Source organism: Nomascus leucogenys, chromosome X (genome assembly GCF_006542625.1).
Source record: "Nomascus leucogenys isolate Asia chromosome X, Asia_NLE_v1, whole genome shotgun sequence".
Taxonomy (NCBI): domain Eukaryota; kingdom Metazoa; phylum Chordata; class Mammalia; order Primates; family Hylobatidae; genus Nomascus; species Nomascus leucogenys.
This window is the reverse complement of record NC_044406.1, coordinates 116,183,974-116,198,467: the sequence shown is the minus strand read 5'-3', so window position 1 is coordinate 116,198,467 and position 14,494 is coordinate 116,183,974. Positions and strand designations below refer to the sequence as shown.

Here is a 14,494-nt window from a genome sequence, read left to right as displayed (position 1 = left end):
ACTTGCTTCAGGCAATTGACCCCTGTCCCAGCATCCCCCACCCCCAGACTGAGAGGTAACTGAGGCAGGGTCCTGACTTTCTTCTATAATCAGTTTCCCCATTTTCAAATCGCCACTCCTCCCTGTCCTTCTTTTGAAATAAGCCTGTCTCTGGTGTACAGGTACACTTGCTTAAAGCAAGAAATGTACTGCTAAAAAGATGCTTATAGATCAAATTCTATTTTTGAGTATACCAGAGCAGCACTGTCCAACAGAAATATAACGTGAGCCACACGCATAATTTTACATGTTCTAGTAACTGTGTTATAAAGGTAAAAAGAAACAGGCAAAACTAATATTTCATTTATCCCAATGTAACCAATATATTGTTTTCAACATGTCATCAATATAAAAATTATGCTGGTTTTTTTTCATACTAAGTCCTTGAGATCTGGTGTGTATTTTGCCCTTACAAAACATCTCAGTTTAAACTAGCCATATTTCAAATGCTCAGTAGCCACATGTGGCTAGTGGCTCCCATACTGAACAGCACTAGAGAAATGAGGTTCTGTTATTTTTAAGTGTTTACTATAGTGACTTACTACAGTAATTGCTTTGGCAAGGTGAGGAGTCCCTCCTCCTCCTGCCCTTACTGATATTAATCAGAGATCTTATATGGTGAATGTGCCTAAAAGGTAGAAACCTCAATTCCTCTAAAGCTTGTCTTTTCGCACACCTCATGATGTTTAAAATAGGCTATTTCCCAAAGAAACACTATCTTGTGATTATTTCTGCTGTTACCAGTCCCAATCCACCACCTTTTAACTCTCTGCTGCCCCTTCCCTTAAGATGGCCTCATATGTCACTTGTGGCTACTTGCTGATGACAATGCTGGATCACAAATTCTGAGGCACTGGGAGGGAAGAGAGAGAGAAAAAATGTGGGTACCAAGGCAGGCACAGCCAAACTCTCCAGACTGGAGCCACTTTGCTCCTCAGGGCTCCTTCCACTTACTCCCAATTTTGCATTTCCCTAAGAGACTGTTGCACAGGAGACCAGCTGAGGTGCAGGTGCCTCATCCTCCTTTCCATGGGGTACAGAAAATGACAAGGTTGGCAGATGGGAAGTATGCTCAGTTTCTCTCTGGGCAACCTGGCAGCAAAAAATCAAGAATAGAATGGTGAAGACACTCAGGAACCACTCTCTGCCTTTCTGACTTTCCCTGTAACCCTCTCCAAAACCTCCTGGTCTCCACAGTGGATTGCTAGAGAGTTTGGCTCTCAAGACCTTAAACTGTAATATTGCCCCAGAAAGCTGCCGAGTTGACAACAAAAGAGGGCAAGAAGAAACCAAACCAGTATGGATTAACTTGCCTAGGATTTGGTACTGAATTAGGTACCAAATTAGGTACCAACCTTAGGTTGGTTAATCCCTCAATATCCCTAAATTAATGACCTGAGGATGCATTTGAATCCAACGTGTAATGGCTAATTCCAAGAGGCCCTTGAAATTTTTCATTCTAATCACAAATTATAATGTTTAGACCTGGATGGAATCCAGCCACCCTCCTTTCAAAGGATGTCACCACACCACTATGCTTTGCACTCAGATTTTCTTAATTCCCCTTAGTCTTAGATTAACTCCCAGCTTTCTTTCCTCAGTCATTCAGAGGATAATGATCATCCCTTTCAGTTTCCCTACTCTTGAAAATTTCCTTCTCCCTACCTTCACCCTATATCTTCTTCAGCCCAAATGGTCTGTTTCTCATTGATCTATTCTACTACGTACACATCAACCCACCTTTGGTAAATTTTTTGCAGTCGCTTTACTTACCAGTCTGGCCCAGAGGAGAAACATGCCTGCTTTCACCATAGCAAGCATCGTGTTCCTACAACTGAAGAACTTTTTGACTCTCAAGTGGATGATGGAACCCAATATGCCTTGAAATGCTGAGCATCCAGCAAGTACCAGGCCAGCAATAAGGCACATTCTTGGATTGTATTATGAGTTACTGGGAACTAGGTAAAATACGAATAACTGGATTTTGGACAAAATTGAAAGCAGGCTCAAACCAATGCCCTCCTTACTGGTGGTTCAAAGCTTAAATCCTGGCCTTGCTACAAAGGACTGATCTTGCCAAGGTAATATAAGCAAGGTGGAATGAAAATTAAAGTTAATTATGAAGCCAAGGTCCTTTTAGAAAAAAAAAAAGGAAATTAGCCTGATTTAATCATTCCACGTTTTAAACATATATCAACATCACATTGTACCCCATGTAATATATACAATTATTTGTCAATTAAAAATAATATATATATATAAGTACAGAAAAGCAGGAGGGGAGGGGAGGCCAGGTGATCAGTGTGTTATTAGGTTCAATCTAAGAAACTCTGCTACCCCTGGGAGTCAGTATGTGCAATGGAAAAATCACAGGTCTTGAAATCCAACAGACCAGTGTTCAAATGATAATTCTGTGATTTAAATTCTCAAACTGGATCTCTCATTCATCAAACTGGGGTAATAATGCCTACTTTACATGGTTATATTGAAGATTAACTCAGATAATGTATATGTAAATATCTAGTAAACTACAGCATATTGTTAGTGCTCAAAAATGTCAGTTCTCTTCCTCTTCTTTAAACACCCTGAACTAAACAGTCAGTTGACCCATTTAAGGGAGTCCCTCATATTCAGATATTATGACATACAGGACAAGGACAATTGGACTCAGAACTGTAAATTCCTCAACCCCTGAATAAGATTTTTAAAAATGAGTGATGAGAGGTGATTCAGGTTGAAAAAGACAAACAATAAATCTAATACCTTAGCAGTATCAAGACACAGCAGATACAAACAAGGCACTGGCACTAGTATGGTAATTGGATTTAAGAGTAATCACAATTAAAAAACACTGCGTTTGGCTGGGCATGGTGGCTCACACCTGTAATCCCAGCATGTTGGGAGGCTGAGGCAGGTGGATCACGAGGTCAGGGGTTCAAGACCAGCCTGACCAATATGGTGAAACCCTGTCTCTACTAAAAATACAAAAATTAGCCAGGCACAATGGCAGGCGCCTGTAATCCCAGCTACTCAAGAGGCTAAGGCAGGAGAATCGCTTGAACCTGGGTGGCAGAGGTTGCAGTGAGCCAAGATCGCACCACTGCACTCCAGCCTGGGTGGCAGAGTGAGACTCCGTCTCAAAACAACAACAACAACAACAACAACACTACTGTGCTTAATAAGCCACCAAGAGCAGAGATACAGGATGCTATACAAAAGTCTAATGGCTTTCTTTGATGCAGGCTCCTTCACAGATAAGAGAATGTACTGGAAACATTTAGATTTCATTCATACATCTGATGTTGTCTCCTGATAGGCTTACCAAGAAGCCAGATTCAGTTCAGCAAGGTGATCAAAACATCCCAGATATTAATACCTTGTAGGATGCAATGTAGGCCAATCAGTCCCATTTATTATTTCCATGAACAGCTTACTGTGAATTTGTGGTGTTTTTGTTTTAAGAGACAGGGTCTCGCTCATTACCCAGGCTGGAGTGCAGTGGTGCGATCATGGCTCACTGTAGCTTCAACTTCCCAGACTCAAGCGATCCTCCCACCTCAGCTTCCTAAGTAACTGGGACCACAGGCACATGCCACCATGCCCAGCTAATTTATTTATATTTTGTAGAGACAGGGTCTCCCTATGTTGTTCATGATAGTCTTGAGTGATCCTCCCACCTCAGCCTTTCAATGTGCTGTGATTACAGGAGGAAGCCGCTGCACCAGGCTGAATTTGTAATTAAAATCGTAACATGACTAAGTTTTATATTAATTCCTTAGGTAGGAAAGGTTATACATATCAACACCTCAATTTCAGAGGACTATTCTCAAAGAACATAAGGATACTATAGGCCTCTGTATAGAGGTGTTTTAAGTGGTTTCACAAGTGTTAGAGGCAGGTTGCCCTGACCAACACACTCCTGCTTGTCCATATGTCCAGTGTCAGCCAGAGATAGCCTTGGGATATCTTCTCCCTAGAAGGAGAAGTGTTAACTGGTTCAAATGGGAATGGAACTCATGACCTTGATTTCATTCCCATCATGCTCAGTCACTGGCCAAACTGAATAGAGACCAGTGAAAACAGCAGGCACAAGATACTTAAGGACACACACAGAATCAGCAAAAACAAGAATAGCAATGGACCCAATGACAGACCACAACTCCTCGGCTACTGTCAGCCACTCAATTCTGTGGCTCCTTCAGTATTTTCCACGTCATCCTTCAAACTGCTGACAGGTCTGGAATTTCCTCCTTTTAATTAAAAAATCTTCACTTGTTATTTCTGCAATCTTATAAATTAAATGATGGTGACTACAAATGCCAATCGTCATGCATTCATTCGTCTGTCCATCCACTTACCTATCTCACAAACATTGAGAGCTATGTGCTAAAATTGCCCCAGCTTTGCTGGGATATCTTCTAGAGGTATAGATTGATACATAAATGATGTTTACTATTTCTTTTACGATTATAAAAACAACTTTTGTTCATTAAAAAAATTTTGCAAACATAGGAAATCACAAAGTTACCAATAATTATACTATCCAGAGATGACCACTGTTATTCTCCTTCATCTGTTTTTTTCACTTAACATTATATTGTGTATATTTTCCTATGTCATCAAGTCTTTTTCAAAAACACAACTTGTAATGGTTGCATGCTTTTTCAACAAATGGTATAATACTTTAACTATTTCCCTGTAGCTGTGCTAAAACTTAGGTTATTTCTAATTTCTGTTATAATAGCATGATAAATAACCCTGTGTATAAATCATTGGCATGTCTCTGTCCCATTCCTTAGGATAAATTCACCAAGCAGTATTACTAGATCAAGAAGCATTAAATATTTATAAGTATTTTTTTTTGATGGAGTCTCACTCTGTTGCCCAGACTGGAGTGCAGTGGCATGATCTCGGCTCACTGCAACCTCTGCCTCTCGGGTTCAAGCGATTCTCCTGCCTCAGCCTCCTGCGTAGCTGTGACTACAGGCGCACACCACCACGCCCAGCTGATTTTTTGTATTTTTTAGTAGAGATGGTACTTCACCATATTGGCCAGGCTGGTCTTGAACTCCTGACCTCGTGATCCACCCACCTCGGCCTCCCAAAGTGCTGGGATTACAGGCATGAGCCACTGCACCGGGCCAAGAATTTTGATTCACATTTGTGCTGGCATTTCTTGAAGTGTAATATTTCCCTGAGACACCTGCTAAGAGAAGTCATAAGTGAGCCATAAATGAACAGACCACACTGATAGGAACATCCCAAAGAGATAAAAGCACATAGCTTCCTGAAAGAATAAACCATACTGAGGAAGTTAACCAGTTGCTTTTTTTTTTTTTTTTTTTTTTTTTTACAAAAGGAAGCTTTTTGATATGGCCTACTGCTAGGGTTCATCTGCCTTCTGCAAATTCGGAAATCTGAACTAACAGAACACAGTAGTTTAAGAATGCCTCTCACAGAGTACAACTCCATCAATACAGTGCAGTGTGATATCCAGATATCGATTTCAGTGTTTTTGGCTCTTAAAATTTTTGGACGTAGTTGCTCCATAAAATGCTAAGTAGACATGAGAATAAGAAAACATTTTCACGCAGAGCTGGGAAACCGTTCTTGAATCTGCTGAATGAAGCCTTGAAGCCATAGTCTTGCAGTTTGCTGAAAGGGCAAGATATGCTTCAGCTAATGGATCAACCATGGCAGGGTAAAGTGCATGAAAGCTTAACATGCTACTACTCAGCCATATGTTCCCTGCATTTACAAGCTGTTGGGACCGTAATCAGCCACTGGGCTCAAAGAGCCCTCTCATGAGGAGTCCTAGAAACGACCGATGCAGCTGCTAAGAGTCTAAGAGTCTGTTTTAATGCACAAAGCAGTTCCTGTTTCTTTCAAAACGCCTTGTACACAATGGGGCAGACGGGATTCAGTTGCTACCAAGCACTGGGGAAACTAAAACCCCGTAGGGCCAAGAGCCTGAGGGGCTCTCTTCATCTGCTTAAGTTTGTTTTTATTTGGTGTATGTTGCCCAACAATCCCATGATTGAATCACAGTTCCCATTTACCATGATACATCCATAACAGTTCCAGTTCTGTCTCAATTGTGTTGACATTAAGGCACTAAAAAGCTGATAAGCTTGCTGAGATAACACAGTCACAGGCCCAGTAAAATGCCATGCTGTATAACAAAACTGTTCAATGTGCTTTTACCCACCAACCCCTCCTTAGTATTTTTGCAGATATGTCCATTGAGCCACTCAACAAATATGAAAGCATTTCCTATAGAAAGCAAATGGGTATCATATCATCTCAGAAGTAGTTAAAAAAAAAAGATGAGAAAACTAAACCAAGAAATTGTAGCTGAATGGCTCTGAGATTATTTCAAATGTGAAAAACAGATGCATAATCCAAACATTTCTTATCCAAAATTCCAACCACCACTTTAATATTACTAGGTCCCTTAGTAATCTTATACAGTGAAAGTGCTAAATGGTTTTTCTTATTTACAAAATAAATGGGAGTGACAAGGATGCATGAAGTGTTTATGGTAAGTAAAGCACAGCCCAAAATACAACTGAATTCTGATGCTGAGACACTGAATAGAGAGAAGAAATATCCTTTAATAGTGAAACCTCAGAAATAAAAATTATTGGCCGGGTGTGGTGGCTCACGCCTGTAATCCTAGCACTTTTGGAGGGTGAGGTGGGTGGAACACCTGAGGTCAGGAGTTCGAGACCAGCCTGGCCAACATAGTGAAACCCCATCTCTACTAAAAATACAAAAATTAGCCGAGTGTGGTGGCACATGCCTGTAATCCCAGCTACTTGAGAGGCTGAGTAAGACAGGAGAATCACTTGAACCCGGGAGGCAGAGGGTGCAGTAAGCCAAGATTGCACCACTGCACTCCAGCCTGGGCAACAGAGGGAGACTCCATCTCAAAAAAAAAAAAAAAATATATATATATATATATATAGAGAGAGAGAGAGAGAGAGAGAGCGAGAGAGAGAGAAATGGCCATTTTGAGAAGACATGAAGATATTTATTTTTTAATACCCAGCAATTTTATTACTTTAACCTACATGCAATATCCTGACTAGATTAGGCTAATAAATATATTACCCCTTAAGTGACATGCTTTGGTGAATGGAGATTTAATTTATAATCAGGTTCATAGTAATCCTTCCTCCTATAAATTTGTTTATAAGTGTAACAAAATTCTTCTTTCCATTGGAGGAGAAAGGGTGGATAGCCTGGAGGAGAAAGGGTGGATAGCCTGGAGGAGAAAGGGTAGAAAGCCTAGCCCCATGTCCAAATTACTAAATTTCAAACTAGTGACATCTGTATCCGTAATTCCACATTCTTCAACAAATGGTCTTACATACAACAGGAACAAGTTCATGTTGTTCTGGTGTGCCATCTCTGACTGCAAGACCCTCTTTTTGAACCCTGTTGTGCTACCCCTAGTGAACTGTCCTCAGACTGGAGGAAGAAGGGGGTGGAGCAGTGATGAAGGAGGTCACGGAGAAGAAAGGCCAACAAATGGAAGAGAAGCAGGAGAAAGTGGAGAAAGGGGAAATGATGTATTTGCAGTCACAGGTCTCCAGGAAAATAATCTTAATCCAGTATTACTGTTAAGTGATAAAGAGTGACCAACCACAAAAACTATTGACCTTCTTTCTCCCAGGGCGCTATAAAGATAGGGGAATTAATGAAATCAATATTCTTTACTGCTCACGTGCCATAAACTTTAAGTGACTCTGGACAAGGTTAAGTCAGTACACCTCAAGCACAGTGATTGTAAGTATGGGATCATGAGCCAGACTGCCTGGGCTAGAATCCTGACTCTGCCATGTTTTAGAGGCAAAAGTATTTCACCTTTCTGTGCCTCAGTTTCTCATCTGAAAAAGGAGAATTGTACCTACTCTCATAGGGCTGGTTGTAAGGATGTAGACAGAGTATAAACACAATATACTTAAACAGTACCTGGCACATAATAAAACCCATACTCTGTATTACCTATTATTAATAGCTAATAATTAAGCTAATTATTAATTAGCTATTATCTGGGTTGTTTCATTCTCCAGCCTCTCAAAAAAAGGGGAAAAAAGTTGAAAGTTTTTGCATCTTACAACCTACAGATTTTGGTTATCATTTTATCCCTTCAAATATGACTTGCTAGGGGAAAGGATGTGGGTTGTGGAAGAGAGCAAGCAGAGTTAAAGATTACTTCAAGGACTGAGCCACTAAAAGGGTTTTTAGGGGCAAACCCAGAATTTTGTTTTGTGAAGTGTCTTTTAGACTTTATTTTTTAGAGACAGGGTCTTGTTATGTTGTCCAGGCTGGCCTTAAGCTCCTGGGCTCAAGTGATCCTCCCGCCTCTGCCTCCTGAGTAGCTGGGGCTACAGATGTCTGCCACTGAGCTCAACTTGTGCCTATTAGACTTTAAGAGTGATGTAGAATAAGCAGTGGGACATAGAAATATGGAGTTCAGGGGAGAAGTATGGGCTGAGGATGTATATTTGGAAGTCACCAGCAGATATATGGTACTAAAACCATGGAAAACACTGCCCTGCTACTTGCTCATACCTTTAGTAATCCTTAGCTTACAGCCATTTTCCTAATAATTCAAAATTTATTTTATTTTATTTTTGAGACAGGGTCTTGCTCTGTCGTCCAGGCTGGAGTGCAGTGGCACAATTGTGGCTCACTGCAACCTCTGCCTCCCAGGTTCAAGCGATTCTCCTGCCTCAGCCTCTCTAGTAGCTGGGATTACAGGCCACCACACCCAGTTAATCAAATTTTAATTTAATTCAATTTAAATTCCACAGTATTTGTTGAACCTTTCCTATGTTTTAGGCATTTAGTCAGATCCTTTGGATACAGACCAGTTCATTTACTCATTTAACAAATGTGTACTAAGTGCACATAACTGTATAAAGCACTGAGAACCCAGTAGTGAACAAAACTGACATAATCCCTATTTTCATGGAGCCCCAAATGATGGGAGATACAGAAATTAGTGAAATAATCACACACATATAGTACATAGATATAAATTCTGATACATGGTATATGAAATTATAATGAGGAAAGTTATTTATATTGGGGGAGAGGAAATCACTGAAAGGTTTTTCTGAAGGAATAATATTTAGGCTGAGGTGAATTAAAGCCATTTTGCAATATATATAAATCCTTCAAGAAACTATTTTCAGGCTGGGCGCAGTGGCTCACACCTGTAATCCCAGGACTTTGGAGGTTGAGGCGGATGGATCATCTGAGGTCAGGAGTTCGAGACCAGCCTGGTCAGCATAGTGAAACCCCATCTCTACTGAAAATACAAAAATATTAGCCAGGCATGGTGGCAGGCGCCTATAATCCCAGCTACTCAGGAGGCTGAAGCAGGAGAATCGCTTGAACCCAGGAGGCGGAGGTTGCAGTGAGCCGAGATCACGCCACTGTACTCCAGCCTGGGCAACAAAAAAAGAAACTATTTTCAGCCTGTACTATTGTGAAAAAAAAAAAATGTGTTCCCTTTTGCTAATTTGGGGATGAGTAGGGTATCTGATGGATATAGTAAATGTTTTTAAAAATAAATAATATAAACAATGAGATACCACTACACACATATCAGAAGGGCCAAAATCCAAACCAATGACAGCACCAAAAGCTGGAGAAGATGTGGAGCAACAATAGCTCTTATTCATTGCTGTTGGGAATGCAAAATGGTGCAGCCACTTCACAAGACAGTTTGGCAGTTTCTTACAAAACTAAACATACTTTTACCGTACCACCTAGCAATTGTGCTCCTTGGTATTATATTTACCTAAATGAGTTGAAAATGTCTACACAAAAACCTACACACAAATATTTATAGCAGTTTGATTCATAATTGTCAAAACTTGGAAGCAACCAAGATGTCCTTCAGTGGGTGAATGAATAAACTGGTACATCCAGACAATGGAATATTATTCAGTGCTAAAAAGAAATGAGCTATCAAGCCACGAAAAGACATGGAGGAACCTTAAATGCATATAAGTAAGTTAAAAAAAAAAAGGCAATCTGAAAAGTATGATTCCAACTATATGACATTCTGGAAAAGGCAAAACCATGGAGACAGTAAAAAGCCTCAGCGGTTGCCAGAGGTTAGGGGAAAGGAAGGAACGAATAAGAACATAGAGGATTTTTAGGGCAGTGAAACCATTCTATATGATTCTATAATGATAGATACATATTACACATTTGTCAAAATGTATAATGCCTTATCCTCATGGTGACATAGACTCTTCTTCTGTCTCACCTCGAGTGTCATTTCTGCTATGAAGCCTTTGGCAAATCCTCTAGGTAAGGCTGTTCCTCCTCTGTGCTCCCACACAGCATTTTGTTCATCTCTCACATAGCACTTAGGTCTTACTGTAATTATTTACTTACAAATCTGTTCTTCCACTATAATGTGAGCTTGAAAACAGACACTATGTCTTAGTCATTTTATAGTCCTAGACATAATAGATACATAATAAATGTTGAACAAATTAATGAATGGATAAAGATGAAGAACTATTAATTCCACAAATATCTGAATGCCTACAATGAGCCGGGCTCTGTTCCAGTACAAAAAAAGTAGCCAGAACTTTGTACCTGTAAGATGATTAGAACCCTGGGAACAGGCTTCTATTTTAAGCCTTTTTTTTTTTAGCTTTTTACCTGTAGAAACTTCCAAATGAGCCACTTGCTTGTTTATTCATGTTTAAGAAAGAACCACCTGCCCAACGTTTAGCAGTGGCATTATGACAATGAATGGCAGTGGGAAAGCACAATGCACTCATTCTCGTCTCATAAAAGTGCACTTTAAGAGTCCAGTCTCAATTTCATAGTTATCTTCCTTTATTACTCTCTGGAGAATGTAACTTCAAGAGTTGGCAAAGGAGAAAATAGTAAATGAAGACAAAGCCAAAGTGATTCTGCCAATAAATACTTTAATGAGAACCGAGGTCTGTAACACATATAGCAATAACCACCCTGGCCTATGCCTTCTGCTCTAGCCCAAGTCTGGGGCTAACCAATTACGTTTAACCACATTTGGAAAGCAGGCCGTTTTCAATGTCATCCATCAGTATCCATCTTCATAGAAGATACCAATCTGGGGCCAGAGTCTCAATGTTAACACTTTCTCTCGGGGAAAAGTTAACATGGTAACACAAACATAGAAATAACTTTGAACCACCCCACTGTTCTTCCATCAGGAGGCCCTTAGGAGACCAACGGCTTGGTAAACACTTACAACATTGTCAAAATACATTAGAACACGGGAAAAGGGCAAAGGAGTAGAAAGGCTGGCAGGGCTGGGCTCACATATAATTCAGTTCTTAGATTTGAAGCCTCTTTAGCTGCTCGTATGTGATAAAAAACTGAGGGGTAAGTCAAGGAAGATCACCAGGTTGATATTGAAAGCCAAAGCTAGTTCTAAAATTAGTATTGCATTCTCTTAAATTAAGGTAGTCTATGCTATTCTAAGCTGCATTTGCTTTAAAATCTTTTTTAAAACACCACCTGTCAAATCAAGCATGCGTTGAGTGCCTACCATGTGCCCATTTAGATCACTGGCATCGAACAACATAAACAGAGTAAAACTCTAATATATTTATAGTCTTCAGGGGGAAACAGGACAAACACACACACACACACACACACAGTAACCAAGAACATCAGTGACGACATATAATTAGATGATCAGAGTGATTCTAAGAGGGAATGAGATACCCTCTCTCTGTCTACAGACCCCACAAGGGCAGGGAATTACTTTCCAACCCTGCAGTGCTTACCATTATACACACAACACCACACACAGTATCCAATACATGGCTCTGCACTTAGGAGGCACTCAAACAAACTGAAGGAGATAGATTTACCCATGAAGAAAGAAGCCTACTTGGCTGTGGATTCCTTCACCCCATGAATGTCTTCTGTCCTGTTTTTATTTCCCAGCTATTTTGGTCCTATAGTTAGGGGTAGGAAATCTGAACCACCTCAGCATGGACTTTCCTGTAGGCTTCTTCCATCAGGGTTTCTAAAAACTTCATAGCCCCTTCCAGATTAGCTGTGTTTGTTGTCATTTTGTTTTAAAGAGTAAATTTGACATATCTTTTCTATCCCCTTTAGTTTGTATTAGCCTCCAACTGAAAGCTGTTTCTCTACTTAATTCCATTCTCAAGGGTCGCTAATGGGATGCTTGAGTTTCTCACTAGCCTAAAAGGCTTTAATAATCAAATTTTCCTTCCCATAGCCTAGAATTATCTGGGAGCTTGAAGCACTTGCTTTCATTCTCTCAAAGGATACAATGATGTTCCAGGGTCCAAGCCGAAGCCAGTTTGGCCAAAATCCTTTATAGAGTGCAAAAAAGCCCTCATGTTTCCACATCTGCAGGAAAGATATAACCAAAAACAGAGTGAACTCACCTTTCTCTACATTTGACATCACCTTCCACTCTCACCCCAGGGCAACTTATGGCTCCATGAATAGTCTTTTCTCTAAAGGTCCATTTTAAATTCATCTGTAGTCTAAATCCATCCACCCACTTAATCAATAAATATTTACCTACCATACATATGCAAAGCACGATTCTTGATGTTGGGAATATACTAATAAACAAGACAGAAAAAGTGTCTATGGTAGCCAGCCTCCAAGATGGCCCCCAATGAACCCTACCTCTAGTTATTTGTACCCTTGTGTAGCCTCCACCCCATAGTATTTGGTCTGTGTCACCAACAGAATATGGTAGTAGTGAACATATGTCACTTCCATTGCTAGGTCATAAAATATATTTTATATATAATAAAGCATCTGCCTTATTTTCTCTTGGATTCATTCACTCTAGAGGAAACCATCTGCTATATCGTGAAGAGAGGACTACATGGTGAGGAACTGAGGGCTCCAGCCAACAACTGCATGAGTGATCACTGAAGCAGCTATCCCAGCCTGTCGAGGCTTTAGATGGCAGCAACCCTAGCTGCCATATGAACTACAACCTCAGGAGACAGCCTAAGCCAGAATCAACTCAGCTAAGCTGCTTTGCAATCCCTGGCCCACAGAAACTGCAAAATAACAAATGGTTTAAGGCAATGAGTTTTGGAGTAATTTGTTACACAGCAATAGATAACTTATACAGCAGTTTCTACCCTCATGGAGTGTATATTCTAGTGGGGCTGACAAATACACAAATTGATATATATTATATCCAAAAATAAGTGCTACAAAGAGAACTAAAGCAGGGTAAGAAAATAGAAAGTTGGGCAAGTCATTATTCTTCTCTGAGTCTGTTTCATCATTATAAATTCTATATAATGCCATGGCCTACCTCATGTGAATGCTTTGAGGATTACATGAAGAAAAATGTGAAGTGTTTTGAGTTTTGGTTTCCTACTTTATACAACAGGGGTCTTATATACATGGTAATGATAATTAAATGACAAATTATGCATAAACGTTGTAAACTGGTGGCATGTGCTGAATTTAGCCAGCAGAAACGGTTCATATATAATGGACAAATATCTATTAAGTAACTACAGTGTGTTAGGCATTATGTTAGACATTGAAAAATGAGATCATCATTCAGATCTCAGCTCAAATGTCACCTCCTCAGAGGCTTTTCTTGACCATCCTTGCTGAAGTAGTTCCCCACTACTGAGTCACTATTGCAATATGCTGTTATTTTCTGCATAGCATCTATTTCTATCTAAAATTATGCTGTTTCGTTGTGTTTATTGTGTCTCCCTCAACTAGAATGAAATCTCCAAGAGATCAGAAACTAGCTTTGTTTGTTCACCATTGTGTCACCACCACCTAACACAGTGTCTGGTGCAAGAAATTTTCCCGTAAGTATTTGTTGAGGAGGTGAACACAAAAACAGTAAGGGTCTCTAACACTCTTGTGAGCCATCTGGATCTTTTTTTTAATTAAGAAACATGGTCTTGCTCTGTCGCCTAGACTGGAGTGCAGTGGCAAGACTACATAGCTCACTGCAGCCTCAAACTCTGGCTCAAGCGATCCTCCCGAGTAGCTAAGACTACAGGATGCAAGCCACAGCACCCGGCTTGAACCTTTATAAATTTCCAAAAACAGTGACCAATTTCTCCACAACGTGAGAACTGGGAGGTACCTTTTGGCATAAGCAGTTGTGTGAAAACAAAGAACTTCTATAGATAAGCATAGACAAAATAATAAAGTCTGATGCTATTACATATAATGGCAAAATAGAACAAAGTCATTTTAAAAAATGACTGCTATTAAAAATTTTTAGTAGCAAGTGAGTAAATGAGTGAGCAAATGTAAGTACTTAAAGGTTACTACCAACATAAAAACATGTTTCTGCAGATTCAGAACAGCATAGTGGTTGTAAGTACAAACTTTGGAATCAGACAGATTGTGGATTAAGTCTCAGACCTGCCTCTTATTAGCTGTGTAATCT

The 14,494-nt window shown here is 39.9% G+C and overlaps 1 protein-coding gene across 3 annotated transcripts in view; it reads right to left on the bottom strand.

Annotated features, from left to right (window-relative positions):
- Window positions 1-10,986: 10,986 nt before the first annotated feature.
- SLC25A14 (solute carrier family 25 member 14) overlaps window positions 10,987-14,494 on the bottom strand; it is a 32,340-nt gene continuing 28,832 nt past the window's right edge. For 2 of the 3 annotated variants that reach the window (XM_003262319.3, XM_030807096.1), the window contains 2 exons: window positions 12,367-12,447; window positions 10,990-11,438 (listed from right to left, as the gene is read on the bottom strand). In XM_003262319.3, coding sequence (XP_003262367.2) covers window positions 11,397-11,438; window positions 12,367-12,447 — 123 coding nt within the window. In that variant the 3' untranslated portion in view covers window positions 10,990-11,396. Of the gene's footprint in view, window positions 11,439-12,366; window positions 12,448-14,494 lie in introns of all 3 variants that reach the window. The other variant, XM_030807095.1, reaches the window with a different exon arrangement.